Raw genomic sequence first — 23,599 nt, 5'->3', positions numbered from 1 at the left:
TTACAGCTTTGAAATGTTTTATTTATTTATTTATTTTGGTTATTGGAATTCATCTTTGTGGAAATTTTAATCAAATAGTACATTTTTAAATTAACCCCAAGGGTGTTAAGTACCACTCAGTAGGAATACATACAAGTAGTTTTCCATTCAAATTTACAAAAGCACTATTTATTAGTAACAAAAATATAGAAGGGGTTAAGTTTTTCCTTTGACCCAAAGATTTTATTTTGAAAATACCATTTATCAACATCCTACTATAGATATTTCCAGAGACAACAGAAAAGTGGTAGCGACACAGACTCCTGCGGCCGGATCATCAGGCGCCCGGGGCACTGGCTGCCTGAGCATCTCGGACCCTGCTGGGGTTTTGTTGACCTGTGGGCAGGTAACTTCATTTGTATGACAGATTTTTAAGTTCTATATGTGAAACTCTTAAGAGCAACACCATGTTCGTAGTAACTGTTAGTGTGACTAAAGCCACCTGCTCACCTAAGGCTGTGGAGGCCAAAGCTCTCCCCTTGTGGGCTCCTGCAGCCAGTCAGAGAACTTCTCCCAGGGCACTCACTGAGCGCCAGAATCCTCCAAAGGCAGGCAACATCTCAGATTACAAGAGCACCTCAGGGTGCAAAGTCAGGCTCTATGCTCAACTCATCCTAAATCCTCTGAAAGACCCTAGTCCCTAGTGGCAGGCACTGGGGCCACACCCCTGAGTTCTCCGCCCTGTCTACACTCAAGAGCAGCGGCCCAAACTCCCAAACTCAGCAGGGAAGCCCTCCTTCCCCACCTCGCGGGTCCCCCACCCCCACCCCTCACCCTCTCTGTGGTAGTGCTAGTTGGAATTTGAAATCCCCATGTGTACCGTCACCTTGAGTGGACAAGAAGAAACAGTTAGACCTGCTTTCGTCTGAACTGCCGCAGTGTATGGGCTGTTTTCTATACTACTGCGTTCGTAGGCAGAGACTGGAAGAAACCTGAGGAACGCTTAGATATGGCAATTATTCCACAGCGATGTGCCTGACACTAAACACTAGTAATACTCCAAAAAAGTTAACTAGAGCACAAATATCCAGTGGCCCGTGGCCCGGAGTCCTGGACAGCAGTCATCGGCAAGGGGGCGCCCCTAGAACTTCATATTACAGTTCGTAAACATTACAGCCACAGAAGAAACCAATAATGTGAACTTTGAAGGTTTCAGAACTGAATAGATTGGTAAATTAATGTTACTTGAGGCTGATTTTAGGCCTTTTAAAGTTAGGTAGAAAACAGAGTAATGCAAAGGAACAAACGCTTCCATAAAAAAATTGATACAACAGAAAACATAAACTTCTGTTACAAATATTAAGGAAGGGGCTTGCCTGGGGTCAGTCCTCAGCTCCGGGGGAGGGGGGGCGATGGAGACAAAATAACAAATATTAAGGGAACTGCAGCCATCACCAGACGCTATTTTAAAGAGATGAACCACACACCTTGTTACCATGCATTTAGTGGCTATGAATAAAGCTACAATGTTCTATAAGGAATGAATTTTCTGCCAATGCCATTAAAAGTGGCAACTAATTTATTTGCCAACAAATTTATTTTGTGCAAAACTGAAGAGTCTGTATTTGAAGAGAAAAATCCTGGCTTACAGCAGGACGGCAGGCACCACTGTGAGGAACCAAGTCCCCACCTTACCCCGGCACTGGGGGCGCTAAGAGCTGACCACACAGATGGCCTGGACAGCTTGGGATGCACGGTGGGAAAGGCATGCAAACCACCAGGGAGACAGGGCACAGCGACCTCGGTGCTCGCAACAGGAATCTGGGCAGGATGGGACGGCACGCCAAGAGTAAACTTAAAAAAAAAAAAGGTGCCGGGCAGTGGTGGCACACGCCTGTAATCCCAGCACTTGGGAGGCAGAGGCAGTCAGATTTCTGAGTTCGAGGCCAGCCCGGTCTACAGAGTTAGTTCCAGGACAGCCAGGGCTACACAGAGAAACCCTGTCTGGGGTGGGGGGGAAGGGAGGACAAGAGAAATATAGGAACAATTTATATATTTTAGTAGAAAGAAATAAAAAGAAAAAAGAAAAAGAAAAGGACTTCATATCACATGTTCCAAGAAATATCACTTTCATATATTTTAAGGTCACATGAAAACCAGGACTATGGAAATGGGTTATTGATACTTTAAAAATAAAATTACCAATTAAGGATAATGAGTTTTTGATAGAATTGTGACATTATCTCTTTGGCAGGCTAGTGTCCAACCCACAAGTTTCCGATCGTCATTTACATACCAGGTCTTTCCTTACGGACACTTCTCACCACCATAGTTCTCAGTAAGGAGCCGTGTCAACCAAAGGCCACAGAAAAATGTAAGCAATGATGGTAAAATGCTGTACCAGGAGTGTAAACAAAAAGTTCCTTAGAGTTGCAGCTTCAGAAAATCTGTCATCAGAACCAAGGCAGTGCGCCCACACTCTACAGGCTCCTAAGTGGCTGCAGGCTGCGGTGTGTACCGGGCACAAGCTAGCTGGACGTAACTGGAGAAGATTTCGGGAGGATGCCGAGAGGGGCGGGCCCTAGCATTCAGATGTTTCCATTCCCCCCACCCACCTGTCGGAGAGGAAACCGCAGTTACAAGATACAAATTCTAATAGGAAAGTACTGTAAAAATTAGGGGTAGTGTTTGGCACACGGTACACTTGCGTCCAAGTTCGTTCTGTAAATATGTCCCTAAGTCTCATGTGAGACCAAGAACATGCGCAATGGTTGTATGAGAGAACTAATTAGAATCTGCACACCCTTTCCAGGACCCAGGCACTCTGCCAGAGCCAGGCGTCACATGCACGCCCCCACAGTCCACACATCATGGATATTGCACGAGTACCTCCGACCACACACTCTGGGGCAGTCTGACAGAGTCCGGGCTTCCCCTTCCACATGCTCTTTAAGCATTCAGATGGAACATTCCAGAAAAGCTTGATGACCAGATTCAGAACAAGAATGCTCGACATCTCTCCTGGGTCCTCAGGGTCTAATGGTCACCGATGTAGTTAGTCATGTTGCTGTTGTTTTCAGCATTTGAAATTCAGCAAACCCTGTTTCTGACACTTCCTATGGTGTCCTTCAAAAACAGGAGAAGCTTCGTCTAAGGTAAAAAACTAGAGTGAGTCCACAGGGCAGTGATTTTCCAGCAGAGGGCTCCATCTACATTCTGAGAAGCGCAGCAGAGCAACATTACAATGTCAGCTTCAGAGCGCAGTGCGAGGCCCACCGACCCACGCGGGACACACCCCACACATGGTGCCGTTAACTGCACGGTGCAATTCAGCCTCCTCCTCCCTACAACAGTTTAGGGTATGCTACAGCTGCTGAAAGGATTTCTGGTTTTCTTGGTCCTTTGTTTGTTAGGTCTAAGGTTGATGACATCTCCGCCATTAAGGGAACTTGAATTCTGGCCCAAGTGACTTCCAACGGATGCATTAAAGACACCTGTACAAATCGGGGAAAGCACAGTGACTGATCCACCCCCAGGTCACCTGTCACATCATTTATTAGTAAGGTGAGACAGAGAATCCAGACCCTGCTTGTTCGTCTCTTACTGTTCTGGGACAGGGACACCCTGAGCACGCAGGCTGGCTTCCTGGAATTCACTGAGGCGATGACTGACTGTTACCTGTCTCCAGTAACTGCATCCTGAGCTAAACCCCATAGCCCACACTGGCCGGCATGCGGAGTGACCGGTGGGTGAGAGGAAGCTATTATATCTGCACCTTGACATGTGCCGTGCGCACAGCAGAACCGCTAAGTCAGGAACTGCCAACCATCAAGATGCACAAACCCTGCCACAGGCGGCCTCGAGGGAACAGACTCCACGGCCAGCGGGTGATACACAGTGCACCACATAACGGCACATCATCTTGACTTGGTTCCTGGAGACAAGGTGTTTTTGTGTAGTTTAGTCTCGCCTTGCTGTCACTGTGCCCAAACAAGACACACTGAGCCCAAGCTCCGTGAGAGACCACAGACCCACTGGATGGTTCAAAGGCAGACCTAACGCACAGCTCCTAAGGAAGGAAGGAAGGAAGGAGTGGTGCAGAAGGTGGGCGTGCATGCCTGGCTGGGCCCTGCCTTGTGTCCAGCAAGCCTCTAAGGCCAGGACAGCATGGACCATGGCACTGCTGTGTGGAGGGAAAACTCAGAAGCACCAGATCCCTTCTTAACAAGAGGGCAGATACTTACGGAGCTCAGTGATCATGATTCAAACAGGCCTGACCCAGGTTTCTTTAAGAAACAAGTCCGTCACACATTTTAAAAAGGACACACAGCAAATAACTAGGGCCAGGTCCACGCAGGACACGAGCTGAAGTTCCACGCACTTACCAATTTTGTTACTACTGGAATGTGTCTGTTCTGGATCTTCGGTTATCTGCTGTTTGAGTTTTTGTAGGTGTTTCTCAGCCAAATATTTAAAAACTAGAAAACATACACACACAGCAGTATGACTATGCAAGTAAGTCTATGTTCAGATTGCATTATTTATCTTTACTACATTAATTTTAAATTATATTAGATTAAAGGAATACGATTTAGTTAAAATTCAACTGTCAGAAATTGTTTGAGGGAGCGAGCGAGCGCCCTGTACACCACCCCCCCCCCCCCGGCCCTTCATGTGAACATGGCCACACTACCCTGACTCATCCTCTTGCTCTGGAGACAAGGCCCAGGCTGGCCTGAAGTCGCCCCTGCACTTCCTAAGTGCTAAGACTACGGGCACGCACCCACCACACCCTGCTTAAACTAGTTCAGTCTTGAAGGACACGTTCATGTTCTTCAGAAGAAGAAAAGTGCACAGAATAAAAACGCCAATGACCATCCAGCTGCGATCTAGACATGAAAATTCGGAATGAGGAAAACCTCAACACTGTCTTCAATCGTACTCCTTTTGTTTCTGTCTTGTTCACAGGGTTTCTCTTTGTAGCCCTGGCTGTCCTGGAACTCATTCTGTAGACCAGGCTGTCCTCAAACTCAAAGATCCACCTGCCTCTGCCTCCCAAGTGCTAGGATTAAAGGCGTGCACCACCACCTTCTGGCTAACTTTACTTTTATAAACTAGAAAACAGTGAAGAAATATTGCTGTCTGGTGGACTTTCTACTACGGTACAACAATAAAACAATTTGGTAACTTCTAAGAGTTATGCATGAAGAATACGCAGATTATATGAATAGTATGTCTTTTAGTCAGTCATTTCCTCTGTGAGCACAGGCATGTGGAAGGTGGGAACCCACCGGTGGGAGCTCCTTCCCCCTCTCCTGCCACTCTGGGCTGCAGGGCTGAACGCCTGCTGTGCCTTGCTGGACCACAGCTTAGGTTTCCGAGCTATGAAAACAAGGCTGGCAAAGAGGACCCACTATAATCTCAGGAGTGGAAGGAGCAGATTACCACGAGAATTACTAACTCATTAGGGACCCTGGAGCACAGCACCTTCAAAATTAACATGATGCGGCGAGAAGAAATGTTTGTTCTGAGATTGTTTTGAAATCCAATCTCTCTCTCTTTCTTTTCTTTCTTTCCTTTTCTTTCCTTTTCTTTTCTTTCCTTCCTTCCTTCCTTCCTTCCTTCCTTCTTTCTTTCTTTCTTTCAAGATTTATTTATTATATGTGAGTATACTGTGACTGTCTTCAGACACTCCAGAAGAGGGAGTCAGATCTCATTACAGATGGTTGTGAGCCTCCATGTGGTTGCTGGGATTTGAACTCAGGACCTTCGGAAGAGCAGCCATCTCTCTGAGCCATCTCTCAAGCCCCATGAAATCCAATTTTTAAAAAACAACCCAAACTTGTGACGCAGTAATTACCTTCGTTCACGTTCAGATCCTCCTTCACGGACGTCCTGTAGAATCTCAGCTTTAGCCGCTTGGCCAGTCCCTCGGCTTCCTCACTGACAGCAATAGAAAGCAAAGCCAGGAAAGGTACTGTGGGGAGCTTCTCCCAGGCTGCCTTTCAGTGTCTCTGAGAAACACCGCATGGGTGCAGGGGTGGGGGGAGTGGGGGGCAGAGGGTGAAGGGGTAATGGGGATGCGGGATGATATGGGTGGCAGGTGCAGGGATGCGATGTGTTTTCCAAGGAAGCTTGACGTTGCTCCCCCTGACTAAACTGGAAAGAAAGCTGAGTGGGCAGCCCGCGAGCAGGACCTTCCTCCGCACTGTCCTTGTGGGATAACCCCCAATCATTTACAAGAGTTGTGAACAAGATGCATGTCTAGAAGTCACAAAACAATTATATATTACTTTTCTCTAGAGAATGTCTTAAATTGGGTCTGGGGCCATAGCTCAGTTGGTAGAGTGGAGGACCTGCATGACATCACAGGTAGACAGAAGGGTGGAAGTTTCAAAGTCACCCTCAGTTACAGGAACTGGAGGCCACTCTGGAGTACACGAGCTCATGCTAGGAAGCTATTTATCTTTAAAAGCGTTTGACGAGCTCATGCTAGGAAGCTATTTATCTTTAAAAGCGTTTGACTCTAGTACACGGTAAGTTACTTATCTTCCTCTTCCTGTCAAAGGCCAAAGCAAGCACATTAGTGGCCATACTGGTTACAGATTTTTATTTTCATGAGGACTGTGTAGATTTACAGGACTGTAGGTGATTCCCTGTAACCCCCAGACTCCTGATTTTCATTCCCTGGGTAGCTCTCCCAACTCTGACACCAAGGCTGGCTTGTGTCCAGTAAGAGACTTCAGAGAGGTCATCGAAGTCATTCTGGCTCCTCTCAAGGAACTGGCTGCATTATCAGCCCTTCCCCTGGGTGTGCAGGGCGGGGACCCAGGCCCAGGTGTGAGAGCCTGAGGCTGGGTGGATCCGAGTTCACCTGGCAGGGATGAGTTTGTGCCCAGCCAGGGCCACAGAGCCAGACATACTCTCAACAGGCAAAGCGAGAAAGAGTAAGAGAAAGAAAAGGTAAAAATAAAGCAAGTGTTAAAAGCTAGCAAACTATTATTAACAAGGAGAAAAAGTATGTATAGGCAAAATTCTGGATGACGAGCTGTTACAAAAGTCTGAGGGAATACAGAGATGGCCCCATGATTGACAAACACAGCATGCTGCACAGACATGCAGACTGTCAGATCCACACACCCAGGTAAGGAGTGGTGCAGTCTCATACACGCTGCAGAGGCCGCAGCGGTTGGGGTATGGAGACAGGAGGGTCCCGGGGCTTGCTAACTACGAGCCTTGCTGGGTTTGTTTTTTTTTTGTTTTTTTTTTTAAGGCTAGCAGTGGTCTCCATGTTGATGGGGAAACCCTGCCTCAAATAACACCCTCCCCTCCTTCACTCATGCACACTTAGTTTTCTAAATTGAGCTAACTGTTCTGGGAATACAAAACTTGCTTAATGCCATCCACACAGAAATCTACTTGCTACAAACATTAAAATACCTAAAGAAGTGCTGCTCTCTCTTTTCCCCTTTTTAATTAACTTTTTAAAAGTTGGCCCTTCCTATGTAGCCCAGGCTAGCCCAGAACTTGGGCAGCCCTCTCAGCCTCCAGAGTTCTAGAAATCTAGTTTCACTCCACCTACAGTCCCCTGTGGCAGCAGATTTTTATATCTACCACAGAAAGAATTTCAGGACAAGTAGGTATAAGAAATGCTTTAATACAGATTTAAGCAAGGAGAGTACGGGATAGACACAGAGGCCATGAAGAACAGGAGAGAGAGATGGGAGGGAGGGCAGGCAAAATGACAAGACATCTTACTTTTTGATACACGAATCATCCAGCAGGTCGATCTTGTTCTGTACAAGTGCGGTTGGTATATCTCCAACTTCCGCTACTACTTTTTCTCTCCAGCTGGAAATTGCTTCAAAAGATTCCCTGTCTGTGGTAGAAAACACGAGCACACAAGCCTGGGCTCCTGCAAGGTCACAAAAAGAAACTGTCACCAGACTGGCAATCAACTGTGTGCAGTACACGGACAGGGACAACTTCCACTTAGGATGGTTTCCACTGGACCAATACTGAGCACATGTTTTAACAATCTCCTTAGACTTCAGTCAATGGATTTTCAAGTTAAAAAGCACAGGCTGTGATGAACAAGTGGTTCAAGTGTCAAAGTTAACTCAAACTGAACACGTTATAGTTGAAGATTATAAAATATGGCTTAATTCCAACCAAAGTAAGCGGAACGGCAGGCTTTTGCTGAAAGCCTCAGGTGAGATTTGTAGTATGCTATAGCACACTCTCAGGAAAACTCAAGTGTTATTACAAAGTTGTTAGTACAAAGGACCAAGGAAAACCCAGCCTCCCTCTAGCTATCAGGTAGGTGACAGAATGGGCAGGGACCAAGGGGTGTCAGGGCAGAGGAAGACAGGATCTGGATGCAACAGCTGAGGTGACCTGGAGGTAACTAAGCAACTGGTGGACACTGGCTGGGTGGGCAGACGCGGGGATAGGCCAGCCCTGCCTGTGTCCCCTTCACTATGGGACAGCTGCAGAGGCCTGTTCTGTGCAGATCACCAGCTGGCCACCACCTCCGGCAGTTTTTGTGTCTAAGGGAATTTGTTTTTATTTGTGTCTTGTTTCTGCAGGGCCCTGGGTTTCTTAGGGCATTCCCTAGAGGATCTCTGGTAAATCCTTGAGTCTCCCTAGGCAACTCAGTGAGGTTCTTTAAAGGGACTGGACCTGGTTTCCTACAGTGATAATAAGCTTCTCTATTCAAAACAGTAGTAGCCTCAGGCTGTTGAAAGTCCCCCTCCAACACTCCCCCACTTTCTACTTTTTCCTAGGACTGCCCCACCCCCAAATAAATCACTGGAGCTGGAGGTGGGACTCAAGGAGAGACTTGTACCTTTCAAAGGCAATTAGCATAATAAAAACTATGTCTAGAGCCAGAGGAAAAATCTGGCCTGTCAGATCAGAGACACCAATCAAGGTGTTTAATCTCACTGGCAATCTCCTCTGCAAGGTGGCCTCATCCCAGCTGGAATCTTAACTGGCTGGAGCAGATGCACCCAGAGGACCACGAAGTCAGTATCTCAGCTCTCCCCATTCTATCTCCCCTTAAATGCTCTCTGCCCCCTGGCGGTGACTCCCGCACTGTGACTGGGGGTGGGCTTGACAGATCATTCATCCACAGCTGAGCACTCTGTCACCTCACCTCACCACTGTCCATTTATGAATGTCTGTATTAGCCACACCCACTGGCAACAAGCAGCTTCTGATTATAGGTGGGAGCAACCCAAACTATACATATAAGCACAAACCCTTAGAAGGCAGCTTACATCTTACTAGCACACCATTTAACAAGAAGGCTGTAGGTTCCCCACCAGGGACCTAGGATCCCAGTCACAGGCTTCTGACTACATCTGCAGTGCTAGGCCAGCCAGCTCCATACTCAGTCAAGAAGAGGTTGGCCACTCCATAACTGTCCCACACTGGCATATTACGGTGCCAGCGAGCACATGTGGCCAGGCATGTCTGTCTGTTGTATGGTACCATACAGAGTCCAATGCTAAAGGAGAATGCTGATGTTGTTACTCCCCCAGGAGCCTGCACAGAACCTCCCGGCCTACGAGAGCTCGCTATCTGGGAGGTTCCCGGTCAGTAGAGGTTGATTCCTCTAAGACTTTTATGCAGTGAGTTCTGACCATTTGGACATGGTAGGAACAGAGAGAAACTGCAGCAGCCTGGGTCACTCGCAGAACCTCTGGGGCTTCCCTTAGGGGAGGTAGCTGGTGTCTGGCACTGAGATCTGTGTTATTAAAGTCCCCTGAGGATTAAAGGACAAAGTGATGCTTTGTTAAACACTGCATTATGGAGAAGCTGGAAGATGCGGCCACTTTGAAGACAGTATGGGGCTCACAGCATGGGCAGATCAACTGTTAAGAACTATTATAAGCTGGAAGAAGACATTGCTGCCCAGATTATGAGCTTGTAATCAAAACAGCTAAATTTCCTGACAAACTAGTTCTCCCCCATCTTGGGACAAGGTTACTTGTAAAAAGCCTGGAAATTTCAAAACGAAAAGAAACTCAAGTTGATGTTCTCCCAAAATGGACAACAGGCCTCGAGAGACCTTGAAAGAAAACACTAGGCTGGAGTAGGATTGTTGTGTGGGAATCCAGTTTTTCCTTTTCTCTTAGTAATACCTTGGGAGAAATGGAGATAATTATTAACCAAGAGGAAGCAAAGGCCCTGCTGGGTACTGGAGCTACTGTCTGCTTTAATGCCGCCATGTTTAAGAACTCTGCTCCTCAGTGTAAAGGTTAAGATTCAAACGGTGGGAGTTCCTAACCACTGTGTAGCTGCCTCCCAGACAAACCCCACAAAGTTTCAACTGGAGAAACTGCAGGTGCCGACTCTTCTACTGCTGATTTGTGTCCCTGTCCACTGTCAGGGTGTGACTTTTTAGAAACACAAAATGCTCATGACTCCTTTCCATAAAAGCAAAGATGATTTTAAGCTTGGGAGACACTGGCCCCATGGTCTCCACACCACCATGAAGAAGCCGGTAGATCTCTGTAAGAGGAAGCTGACAGCCATCTTTCACAAGTACCATGGAATCCTGGACAGATCTCAACAACTCAGGTAAATAAGATCAGCTGTCCTGGCTAGTCTCTGACCTAACGTAAATGACACACTCTGAGGGAAGACAGCCTACTGGGGATCAAAGCCATCATCACAGAGGAGTTCTGATCAGGGAAGGGCTCATAACTCACGCACAGCCCTTACAGCAGCCCAGTACACCATGGAGCCAAGGGTAGGATGTGGAGGTCTGTGCAGGCGCCGGAGCTCCAAGCCACAGCCAAGTCACCCCTCACCAACCATCAGCCAGCGGGGCCTAATGCCTCCATCTTGCTATCCAACCTAGACCGGAAGCAGCCTGCTTTGCAGCGTCTCTTTTAGTGTCCCTGTTGAATCAATCAGCCAGGGTTTGTTTGCCTTTGCATATGGGAATCAGCAGTATCCGTGGGTTGTGATGCCACAGGGGTCCCCATGCAGGAATTGGCAGTATCCGTGGGTTGTGATGCCACAGGGGTACACATATATTCCACATATTTTTCTCAAATCCTTAAATCTGATTTATAATTTTCTCATAAGTCTACTCAGATGCAGTAAGTCAATGACCTACCTGCATTTTCTCCCTCACACAGTACCTGTCTCAAACATATAATCTTATGACAGCAACTGGCTAAGACACGTCATAAAAGATAAAATGTAATTTTGCCAATAGGCAACTGGGATACTACACAGCTAGACCAGGAGAAAGAGGCAGCAGGCGAGGGAGGACCACCAAGGCCCGCACCAGGGCACCTGAACTGCAACCCTCCCTGTCCCGATCCTTTCAGGGGACACAAGATGCACCAGGCTGACTCAAGATCATGTGAAGACACAGTCCCTCGGTGTGGTAGTCAGTCAGAGCCGGCAGCTGGAATACACGGGCTGCCTGAGGGCCACCTCTGCCGCTGCTGCTCTACTAATGCAGCTGAGGAGGACACACACACACACACACACACACACACGCCTCATCACACAGAACTACTAAATTGACATCACATCCAGGATGACTCAGTTCCCTAAAATTTCAAGATTTATTTTATGTGTATTTATGCATGTATATATGTATGTTATGCAGGCATGTACATATACACACTATATGGGTATGGATGCCCTTGAAGGAAGATGTGGGTGTCAGATACCCCGGTCTGGGTGACAACTGTGGCCCTGATGCTCCAACTGCTAATCCACTTCTCTAGCCCTGAGGTGCTTAGGTTCTTATGAAACACTTGTGCTCTCCTCTCCACACATCTGCTAGTGCACTGCACCTCTCTCAAGCCTCTACTTTGGTCCCTGTATCAGGTAAACAAGGAGAAACAGGGCTATGCAAATAGTTGATACAGATCTTTATCCTAAGACACCCACTGGAAACATCTATTAGAAAAATGGAATTATTTTATTTATGAGATAACAAGGACATTTTCTACCAGGATATTTAATTTTTTCCACCATTGATATAAACTGAGAGTACTCACTACCTGAGATTAAACCCACTCTAACGGCTAAACTCGTAGCCTTGACCAGAGCATACCGATAACCAGAAGATAAAACAGTTAAGTGTTTATCCATCCTGTGGCAACACCCCTGGAACGGCTCACGACACGCTTCAGACACAGGACTTCCCCTGGCCAGCATGTTTAACACAATCAACAGGTCTCAATGACCAGATCCCAACCCTCTGCCCAAATAGGTCACTCTGTGACAAACGCAGTGAAATGATACGGCTGGTAAAGCAGGAGAATGGCTTCAGTGTGTGAAACCACATGCAGGAGAGTCCATCCAGCTAAGACGGCCATACCGGTCCTAAACTCCTCCCCTTCAGGCTCAGCAGGAGGGGGGACACCATGACAAGAGAGGGGCACTAGGCCACAGAAGGGCTGCAGTGTCACACTGGGCCGCCTGTGGTGAGGTCCTATCGGCAGGCCTATGATAGCCAGTGAATGCCCACCTGTTCTTCTGGAATACATGGCTGCTAATGCACTGGCCACCAGAAAGAATGACCTCCTGGCGCAGACAGGATTTCTGGAAGCCTGCCCCAACAACAGCTCACAATCTATTCCAGACAGTCTATTTGTCCCAAAGACAATGTAGTGTGACACTTCATGGGACACAGCACACATCTGTTTACTGGATGACCATTTGAAGCCTGTCAAGGAGACATGATCCAAAGCTTCCAACGCTAGGATATAAATGTTTTGGAACAAATTCGCACGCTTGCCCATTTGGGTGAAGCTTTCCTCTGCTGGAAAGTCACTGCCTACTGGTAGGAAAAAATTGTCATAAGGAATTATTTATTCCTCGGGCATTTCTGAAGAATTGCGTAGTGATTCTGGAACTCACTGTACTGACAAGTATTTAAATCTGTCTGTAAACTCTGGCCTATTCTACAAATGCTCACCACACCCAAACCTCCTGTCTGCACAAGTGAACAGACAGCACCACAGACACCAACAGCAAAGGTAAGCTTTTGCCCTGGCCAAAATTTCTCCTGTTGGTGCTCCTTTGGAAATAATCGCTGGGAATCCTACAAAGGGCATGAAGAACTGAATGAGCCACCTCTGCTAAAGGGAGCCCTAGGCACGATTGTAGTGGACTTACGGAAATGATAATTACAAACTTGTAATTGGTCACAAAATGTTTCCACCATGAGCTCCAAGGAGAGAAAAAGCTGAATCAACTAAAATGTTGCTGTTAGAGAAGACCCCACATCAGGGACCCTCTTCTGGTCAGGCATCTTAACTGCCTCCCTGCAGCAGCACTGGCTCGGGGTCCTGTGTTCACCTCAGACATGTGGCACCGCCTCCTGATGTCACATCAGGACCCCAGAAAGGCGGGATGACCCCCACTGTCTACTTCACCATCAAATAGGGGTCAAAAATAGAGCTTAAAACCCTATCCTGGGACCTTTCGACAGTTTCTGAGAATTTAAAAATATTCATACTGAATATTATATTTAAAATGTCCATACTGAAGACCTGAATGGTGCTGCCCATCTCTAGCCAGCTTCAGTTGTGCCCGCTTCTTACCCCGACCTCCCACCTTACTTGGATCAAGTCTTTATTCTTGAAAGATTCAAATTTCTCATTGTCTCTAGGAAAGGATTCGTAATTCGGTGTAACTTGGACTTTAAAAAAAAAAATTCCGGGAAGAGTCCTATTATAAATCTTACCTACAGAAATTCCGTTTGGGATACCTGCGTTTTAGAGCTTCAACCTCTATAGCTAAGACACTGAAATAAATTCTCTCCATTTTTTTTTTAAGTTAACTATTTGCATTACCATCAATACTGGAATAAGATACATCAAATTCCTAGATATAGCACTTGCTCTGCTGAGCCTACCCATGTTCCCTGTCACAGCATAACATGGGCTTTCTATTGTAGCATCACCTGTCCGATGACCACTTATATCTCACATATTGTACCTGACAAAACCTACCAATCAAGCGATCGCTGATCCATAGGGCCTAACTTGGTGGCCTCAAATCCAGATGACATTCCTAGCACCTGCACGGCGGGTCATAACCCACGGAACACTAGTTCCAGGGCATCCTCGGCACCTTCTTCTGGCTTTCAGGAGCATTACACACACATGGTTCACATACGGGCATGCAGGCAAACACGTGAACACATAAAATAAAAATGAATTTAAAAAGGAAGAGGAGAAAAGATAGGGACAAAGGAAAGTGACATATTGCAAGAACGGTCTGAAAACTCCAGACAACTTTCCAGGGGTGACTCAAAGACTGGTGGGAATAAGTGTGTCCTTCTGCATGGCCCAGACTGTCAACAATGTCAACACAGATGCAATCTGTGAGGTGGCTATGGGGAAAAGGGCAAACTCCTTCATGCCCAGGTTAGGACTAAGAGTCTGTGGAGATTGTATGGGAAACAACAGAGTTTGTAAGAGCCTATGATCCCTGATTAAATGAATCTTCAAGGTAACTCATGGTGCAATTAGCTATGAGTAGGAAACTAATAAATAAAAATTACACCCAGCTACAAAAGTACTCCTACTGGATCCCACTTCCCTCAGTAAACTGAGAAGCAAGAGCCTGGTAAGCTTGAGTCCCACTAGTGTGGCCTCCTGTTCCCACTTTATTTATTTATTTATTTATTTATTTATTTATTTATTTATTTATTTATTTATTTTTGGTTTTTTTAGGATTTGTTTTTTGCGAGACAGGATTTCTCTGTATAGCCCTGGCTATCCTGGAACTCACTCTTATTTATTTATTTGTTTGTTTGTTTGTTTGTTTATGGTTTTTTAAGATTTGTTTTTTGCGAGACAGGATTTCTCTGTATAGCCCTGGCTGTCCTAGAACTCACTCTGTAGACCAGGCTGTCCTCGAACTCAGAAATCTGCCTGCCTCTGCCTCCCAGAGTGCTGGGATTACAAGCGTGCACCACTACCGCCCGGCTTGTTCCCACTGTTAAAAAAAATACCTGGTACATGGGTAAAGGACAATTCTACTGGGAAGGAATTAGAAAGACACTGTACTGTTATCTGATCTCTTCTGTACCTTAACTTTCTCTTTACTTCCCCCAACTAGAATCTGGTCCAAAGCAAGATAACAGGACAAACCAGGTCATTATCCACAAATGAGAGTTACAACAGCTTAGATACTGTGGACCAGTACCTTCTAAAATTAGAGCCCGCCACTCCACATGAGGTGGAGCTCCTGAGTCAAGCTGGATAGAAGAAAGGCTGGGGTTACAGACAGCGAACGATTTCAAGTGCTCCAAACATTAAATATACTGCCCAGAGGCGTCTGTGGGTGCGGACATAGGAACATAGGGGAAGATGATTTGGTTTGTTGGGATCCTGACTGTGCCTGTCTGTGACCTTCACATCACGAGGCCCAACGATGACTGTGGTATTCCTATTATACACCATACACAATATTACATCAGATTCAGAGGATGCGCGCGCGCGCATGCACACACACACACACAAAACCAAGCACGCAGCTCAGATCATGTAGGTTGGTGGACTTTATATGACCCAGGAATTTCTTCCTTAATGACTTCGCCTGGCATTTCTTTCTCTTTCTCTCCTTTTTCTTTTCTGTTTGTTTTTGGGGACAGGGTCTCTCTACAGAGCCCTGGCTGTCCTGCAACTCACTATGTAGACCACACTGGCCCTGAACTCACAGAGGTCTGCTGCTTCTGCCTCCGGGTGCTGGGACTGAAGCACCATGCCTGGCCAGTCCTTGCTGTTAAAGACTGCTCTTTCCCCTACTTGGCCTCACGTTGCTGAGATGCCAGGGAAGAGCACCCCAGTGATGGGACATTACGGATTTAATAAAATATTTGACAGTGGACATGTATACACTAGAGGGGAAAAGCACAGAAACAAACACTGGGTATATCATCAATCTTAATCCAGGGTAGACACAATTTTCCAGGGAGGCAGGGTCTCTCTGTTTCTAATGTAGTCCTGGCTAGCCTGGAACTCACTCTGTAGACCAGGCTGGCCTCAAACTCATAGATATCTACCTGCCTCTATCTCCTGGGTATTGGGATTAAAGGCATAAACGCCACCCAGCTACTAATCCTACAAATTAACAGCTAAAGGCCATACTACTTCCAGACTTCGGTATTAATCAAATTAATCCACCTTGTTTGTGCCTTAAGCTAATCTGAAGGTGTTTCTGTGTTTTCAGTGATCTTACAGAACCCCAAAAAACCATACAGGGATACTGAGCAAAGCACCTCTCAAATATAAGAGACTTGCAGCCTTTCCTCATCACTCAGCCCGCGTGTGAAGAACAATCCCTGTGATGAGAGGTGCACACAGTGGGGGAGCTACCAGTGCCCTGCTCTTCTGCATCCAACTTCCCGGGATGAGAAGTTAGCTACATGACTGTGAAGAGCTCCTCACAGGCATCTCTTTGTAGACTTAAGATATTTTCAATTAAAAGGATGAATTTAGCCGGGCGGTGGTAGTGCATGCCTTTAATCCCAGCACTTGGGAGGCAGAGGCAAGTGGATTTCTGAGTTCGAGGCCAGCCTGGTCTACAGAGTGAGTTCCAGGACAGGCGGAGATACACAGAGAAACCCTGTCTCAAACAAAACAAAACAAAACAAAACAAGGATGAATTTACAGAAACCAAAGCCATTTAAAGCCTTTTAATTCAAGGGAAATAAAAGGTAATTTAAACATTGTGTTTACAATGCAAGTCATAATACTGAGGTCATTTTGTAGTTCTGGAGAAGAACAGACTTTACAAACAGAGAATGGTGTGATCTGAGATTATCTGAAAGGTACTAGAGCAGCCAGTGGTGGAGGGTTACAATCTCCACTCAGGAGGCCGATTCAGGAGCCTCTAAGAGTATGTGCCCAACCCAGCTTCAATCCTTAGCAGCACCAAAGCATAAACATAACATAACAAAACTCAGTCACGGAGAAGAAAATAAACCAGACATCAACGCCTTCTTGAAGGAGGCACGAGAGAAACAGATGGGCCGGTTTCTGGCTGATTCCATCTCCATGGCCCTTGGGCATCATGTGACTTTAGGGTAGGACAACCTGTCTATAGTACAAAGCTTTAGTTCTTTATAAGATCTTTAGAAGGATACTAAACCAATTCCTTTAAAAGTCCCCTGGAACTAACTTGTCTTCTTTCTTTCTTTCTTTCTTTCTTTCTTTATTTATTTGTATTCTGAAACAGATACTGGAACTGGCTGGCCTGGAACTGGCTACGTACAACAGGCTAGCCTCAAACTTGCCATGGCCCTCCTGCTCTGCCTCCTCATCCTCCTGCTGAGAGGACAGAGGTGCCACCACACCTGGCCAACACTATCTGTGTTATGACTCTTCTCATTTTCTGGCTCTGGGGATTGAACTCAGGGCTCCGGGCATGTCAGGCAAGAGAGGGGTGCTCCTCCATGGTCTGTGCTTCAGTTCTTGCTCTGAGTCCCTGCCCCGACTTCCCTCTGTGATGGAGACTGTGACCCGAACACTGTAGGATGAAAGAAGCTGTCTCTTCCTAAACTTCCTTATGGTCATGGCGGTTAATCAGGCCAACAGAAACCCTACGTAAGACACCAAAAAAAGCAACACTTCTTTAGCCAGAAGGAAAGGTTTTCTGTTTTACCTCGATAGTAGGCCTTTGTGATTGCATCAAACTCCTCTTGACCGGCAGTGTCCCATAACATTAGCCGCACGTCTTCACCGTTAACTCTGAAACAAGAGATGAGTTTATTCCATACAAAAGGAAAGATATACGTGTTTATTTTCAAATCAAAAGTCTGAAAGCACTGTTGTCGATTCTCAGAGTGAAGTGGTTTTGAATGACGGACGTTCCCAGGAGTGAAAGCACAGCCACAAGGGTGCACTCCATCTGCTGGCGTTCCTGCAGCGAATCCCAGACAAATCCCTGGGTCCCCTGGGTCGGATTGGTTCCTCCTCTTACCACCCCACTCTACATGGGTTTGGTGTCCTAGCAATGGGATGAGAACTGGGAAAGAGGCAGCCTGCTTGGTGGACCTCTAACTTTGTAAGAAAACAAAGAAGCAAACAACCAAAACTGCTGTCGTAGTTGATTCTCACTATAGTCGCTATGGTCTCTATCACTGTGTGGTGCTGGAGATCAATCCCAGGATCCTTTGCATGCTTTGCCACTGAGCTGCACCCTCTGCTCTCAATGTTACTGAGCGTGCGTATCAGATTAGCAAATACAGTGCTGTCCTCTTCCTGGTCGGCCTCCCGAGCGCAGCATGAGGATACACATCTGTGATCCCAGCCCTGGGCCGAGGCAGGAGAGCCTGAATTTGTGCAATATTATAAGATACTGTGTCACCACAGCTTGAGGCCAGCCAGGGCAACAAAAGGACTGTCTCAAAAACACAAACACCAGGTCAGGGGTACAAGCTGAAGCCTGGGGGTCAAGGGCAAGCAAGAGGACTGCAGTTTGGGGTCATCCTTGGTTACAAAGCAAGGTCAAGGCCAGTGTGAGCACCGTAAGGCATCGTTTAGAAAACTCAACGTAACCGAACACTGTTAACTGTACACGAGCCTCTGCCCCTCCCTGCCTGGCATGGCTGGCTGGCCTGGCTGTTTCTCTTTTCGGTCAAGGCTTGGACACTTTACAAATCAGAACCAAGGGATCAAGTGCCGGGTACGTACTGAATCTGTCGCTCCAAAAAGTCAACACCGATGGTTTTCTTGTAGTCCTTTGTGAAGACGCCTTTGCAGTAGCGCTGGATCATGCTGGACTTTCCAACCGCCCCGTTTCCCACCACCACCATCTTGATGGCCACTTCCATATCTTCCTCCAACATTTTTGAAACAGCAATGGTTTCTGGACTGGCTCTAACTCCGGGAGATCAGACTGTCTCCCTCAAACCTATAATTTAAAAACAAAATTGTTTTTATCAAGAAACAATCACATAACATTGCAAATAATCTGTAAGAACTGAGGCTCCTAGCCCACCTTCTCCCTTGTTAACCTTTGAAAGGTAAAAGACTTATTGGTACAATTCTCTGTGTCATAGAGACAAAGACTTTTGTCACTGGGCTTGAAGAACTAAATTTATTATTTAGCCTCTCCAAGATTTCATTTCCTGGCAATAATATCCATCTCACAGGGTTGTTGACCAAGGATACAGTACAAACGTTAGCAATGTGTAAATTACACATGCAAGCATTCATTATACAGAACACAGTGAATCCCACCCTGGGTAGCAACAAATACATAAATAGATACAAAACCTGAGAAAACTGCTTTTCAACCTTAGAGATACTTTTTTTTTTCTTTTTCTTTTTCTTTTTTTTTTTGGTATTTTGGATTTGGTTTTTTTTGAGACAGGGTTTCTCTGTGTAGCTCTGGCTGTCCTGGAACTCACTCTGTAGACCAGGCTGGCCTCGAACTCAGAAATCCGCCTACCTCTGCCTCCCAGAGTGCTAGGAGTGTGCCACTACTGCCCAGCTGAGATACTTATTTTTTAAGCACCCAAAGAAAGGTTTTATGTAATAATGCATAGTCATGTATCAGACTGAGCTCTTGGTTAACCGCACAACTGAACATTGCATAAATTATCTAATGCGACAAATTCTTCGGTCTGAGAACAGTCATAGTTTATCAGACAATCAAAGTAATAGAATATGCGTGCTTTATACTAAAAAGGAATAGAAAGTCAATTTCTTCATTCTTAAAATGACTAACCTACTTGGCTATTCTATATCCAGTAAAACTCTGTTTACTGGAACCCCCTAACTACACAGACTACACCTGAAATGCAAGAACTCTCCCAAGCCTCCAGAGTTACCCCAGGCACTTCATAAGCCTGCATGGTCCTAAGAATCTTCTAGAAGTATTTGTTAAAGCGGGTCTCCTGAGAAGATCTAACATCCAGGACCAGAAACTTCAGAGCAATAGCCTGAATCTAGTTTTGAAGAGAAGCACAAGCTGACATGGTGGCCCGGATCTGTAGTCCCAGCATTCAGAGGCAGAGGAAGGAGAATCACGGGTTTCAAGCCTGCCTGGTCTACCGTGAGATCAAGTCCATAAAACCAACAAGAAAAGCCAAGAAGCATAAAGGGTGAGGCTTAGCCTTCCCTTCAGAAATATGCTTGTGCCGCCACCTTCGGGAGGTTCGGCGGGATCCACACTTGCCTAAGAGGAACACTGGTGGACAAGTAGACTGAGGAGCAGAGTTCCCCTCTGCACTGGGCTCCACCAGAGCAGCTGCAGGATGGCGCTCCTTCCTCGAAACCCTCCTTTCGCAGGGGTCAAAGGGCATTGCAGTCTTCAGGCTCTTCCTTCAGTGGTCACAGCAAGGTCCCCAATAAGCCTCTTGTGAAGCTAATTCTATCTTGGCATTTGTTTCTTTAACAGTCCAAATGGAGCCGGGCAGTGGTGGCGCTCGCCTGTAATCCCAGCACTTGGGAGGCAGAGACAGGCGGATTTCTGAGTTCCAAGCCAGCCTGGTCTACAGAGTGAGTTCCAGGACAGCTGGGGCTACACAGAGAAATCTTGTCTCGAAACAACAACAACAACAAAAAAAAAAAAAAAAACAAAAAACAAACCAAATTAGACAAATGGATAATTTCCCCCATGGGAGATATTCATGTATGTTGGGTTCCATAGTTTATATTCACGTAAATGTTAGAGACTCTGGACGGTGGCTAATGTTGGAACCCAGGAGAACGTCGAAGAACTTGGATCCTGTGCTCAGAGACTATGATTTCAGTGTTCTAGGATGAAACCAAGGCTTCCACTACCAGCCTCTTACTACCCCGACGCTCAGGGGCAAAACTAAACCTAGCAGGTGTGGTGGAGAAGGCCGTGATGACAGGTCTCACTCGGAGGACTAAGGCTGGAGAACAACCGGGAATTCCAGACGAGTGTGGGCTACACAGTGAAATGACATCTCCAAAGACAAACACAGTGACAATACAAACAAATCTACAGTCCTTACCGAGATCTGACCGCGGTCATCCAGCTCCTGTTTCTCACGGGCTCAGTTTTGGGCAGTCAACTTCCTTTCCTCTATCTAAACAATTCTTCACCCTAGAAGTAAAGTTCAAAAGAAACAAAACAAAACAAAAAAAACCCCTCAGTAATAGCAACAACAGAATAAGCCATCTCCCCCAGCCCTGTAACAACTCTATTCGTGATCACATAAAATTGGAAACTACCCAAATGCCCTTCAGTGGGGGGATAATAAAATGGGATATGTTTGGCACATCTACCTAATTAAATACTTAGCAATAAAAAGGGGGGGATGGGGGATAGGGATTATCCATACAGGAAACTGTGGGAACAGATAATGTGGCTCAATTGGTATACTGTTTGCCTAGCTCCACAAGGCCCTGCGTGCCATGCCTAGCAGCACACACACACACACACACACACCTGGCATGATGGTACACGTCTGTCATCCTTGCACTTGGGAGGTGGAGACAGAAGAATCTTAAGGTCAGAATTATCCCTGGCTACCGGAGCAAGTGTGAGGCTAGTGCAGACCACCTGAGATCTTGTCCCAAAAATATATGAAGAACACTCCTCCCCCACCCCAACTAACCAATGGGGCTGCATCTTTAATCTCAAAGGTGTTAATATATAGTCACTGAAGACAGTTATTAACATCTCAAACTGATACACTTAAATACATTCTGAAAACATCAGTGATTTCTAGGAATCAGGAAGAAGAGGTGAGAAAAAGAGACAATATGAGGTTTTAACAGGTAGTAGGACTCGTTTCATATCCTGACTGTATCCGTGGCTACATGAATCTAAAACTCTCCAAATGGTTATTTGGGGTTTTGTTTTGTTTAGTTGGTTTTCTTTTTACCATATGGAAGTTAAAACTTAAAATTTAAACAAAGACGTGAAAGCAGATCATAGGGCCGGGAATTACTGTTAACATTCTCAGAAACTAGAGTTACAACACTGCATCCCAACACGAGCCGATCTCTGAGTTTGGGGCCACCCCTGTCTACACAAGTTCCAAGCCAGCCAAGCCATCACCGTGAGAGAGACCCTATTACACGCTCTTTTAAGGAAAAATAAAAAATGCAAAAAATAATTATGTTCTTAGAAAGGCACAATTCTGGGTATAATTAAAACCTGAGTGATCATCAATATCATTCCCTCTCGATTTCAAATCCCTTGGCAACCAATGCAGTTCCTCGCGCTGGCAAAGGAAAGGATGGGTCAACTAGCTAAAGAAAGGCTCGCCGGGTTTGTTTGTTTTTTTTCCGGTTCTACAACATCCCGCCCCAAACAGAAGGCACAGGGCTCGTCCCAGGCGGAGTCGCGCAGCCCGGTGCGCCCCGCGCAGCGTCGCGCCCGCATCAAGTTCTCCCACTCTCGGGTTCCCGCTCCTGGGAAGTCACGGCCGCTGGTGTGAGAGCCGCCGCCGGGGTCGTCCGCGCGGAGCGGTCCCCACGAGGACGCGGGAGAAGAGCGCCGCCCGCAGCCGCTGTCCCCGCCCACAGCGACAGCCCGGCGGCGCCGCAGCTCCCAGCCGAGGCCGCGCAGGCCGCACTCACCTCTGCCCGCAGCCCGGAACCCTCAGCGCGGAGCCCGCAACCCGGAACGCACAGCCAGCAGCACCGAGCCCGGAACGCACAGCCCGCAACACCGAGCCCCGCTCCTCCCCGCCGACGCCTCGCACCGGCTCCGCTCTTTCAGAACGATTGTGAGTCTCTAGCGAACTTTATTAGTATCCCGGTTCACCGAGCCACTTGTCGCCGACGCCGGCGGGGATGGAGGGCGCACCGGACTCCCGCCCGCCGCGCTGAGGAGCATGCGCCACCTCGTCTGCGCATGCTCAGCACCAGCCCCGCCCTGCGTTGGCAGGGAAGGCGCGGGCTGGGTTTGCACAGCCTCAGGCCTTGGTACCCAAGGCGACCAAGGTGAGCAGGATGTGCAAACCTACTGAAGGCGCTCCTTGTTTCCCTACACAGGTCAGGCATCCAGGGGCCTCAGAAGTCTGTCAGCACCTGAGACGTACGTGGTAGCATTGAAGTGATGGAGTGCGCAAAAAAAAAAAAAAAAAAGTTGAGTGAAGACAAATAATTTGTTTGCAGGGTATGACTGGACAAAATAGAAGACAGTGATGGTTAACAACTCAGAGAACCAACCCACAAATTAAAAAAGATCCCGCAAAAGAGCAAACTCGCTTCAAACGCGGCGTGATAGCACATGTGTGTGATTCTAGTACTTGGAAAGATGGCGGCATGAAGATCAGGAATTCAAGGCCAGCCCGAACTACAATAGACCCTCTCTCAAAATATATAAACTTATTCAGTTGTTTCTGTGTACATCAAAATAAAACAGGAAAGGGTGAATAAAAATACCAAGTGTTGACAAGAATGCGAATTAACTGAATTTAATTGTGTGCTAGAGCAATTCCTTTGAAAGACATGGATAATTTGTTACACTTGTGCACCTTGTGATCCACCTATTATCCCTTGGTCACACAATGGATAGGAACTGTCCTTATAATATACAGGCGAACAGATATCAGAATACCCATGGCTGCATCTGTCCTAATAGTCTTCAAATGGAAATAACCCAAAAGACCATCAACAAACACCTCTTCGTTGTGTAA

The 23,599-nt window shown here is 46.7% G+C and overlaps 1 protein-coding gene across 2 annotated transcripts; it reads right to left on the bottom strand.

Annotated features, from left to right (window-relative positions):
- Positions 1 to 22,631, bottom strand: Rab23 (RAB23, member RAS oncogene family). Of its 2 annotated transcripts, XM_052192843.1 has the most exons (9): positions 22,536 to 22,631; positions 20,960 to 21,051; positions 20,155 to 20,513; positions 18,666 to 18,885; positions 17,635 to 17,720; positions 7,738 to 7,894; positions 5,840 to 5,922; positions 4,365 to 4,457; positions 1 to 3,473 (listed from the first exon to the last, which is right to left on the bottom strand). In XM_052192843.1, the coding sequence occupies exons 4-9, from the start codon at positions 18,818 to 18,820 to the stop codon at positions 3,334 to 3,336; spliced, it is 714 nt and encodes a 237-aa protein (XP_052048803.1). In that variant the 5' UTR covers positions 18,821 to 18,885; positions 20,155 to 20,513; positions 20,960 to 21,051; positions 22,536 to 22,631; the 3' UTR covers positions 1 to 3,333. The 2 variants fall into 2 exon arrangements, with proteins under 2 accessions (XP_052048803.1, XP_052048802.1); XM_052192842.1 differs by lacking the exon at positions 20,155 to 20,513.
- Positions 22,632 to 23,599: the final 968 nt, after the last annotated feature.

The sequence above is a fragment of the Apodemus sylvaticus genome, chromosome 9 (assembly GCF_947179515.1).
Source record: "Apodemus sylvaticus chromosome 9, mApoSyl1.1, whole genome shotgun sequence".
Lineage (NCBI taxonomy): Eukaryota > Metazoa > Chordata > Mammalia > Rodentia > Muridae > Apodemus > Apodemus sylvaticus.
This window is presented reverse-complemented; position numbering and strand designations above follow the sequence as displayed.

What these genes read in the sequence shown, in the direction of transcription:
- Rab23 (XM_052192843.1), bottom strand. Translation starts at nt 18,820, where the DNA reads ATGTTGGAGGAAGATATGGAAGTGGCCATCAAGATGGTGGTGGTGGGA. An exon ending in GGATCTGAACGTGAACGAAG is followed by an intron (nt 4,458 to 5,839) that starts GTAATTACTGCG and finishes TATGTTTTCTAG; the next exon opens with TTTTTAAATATTTGGCTGAG. An exon ending in TTCCAGTAGTAACAAAATTG is followed by an intron (nt 3,474 to 4,364) that starts GTAAGTGCGTGG and finishes CGATTTGTACAG; the next exon opens with GTGTCTTTAATGCATCCGTT.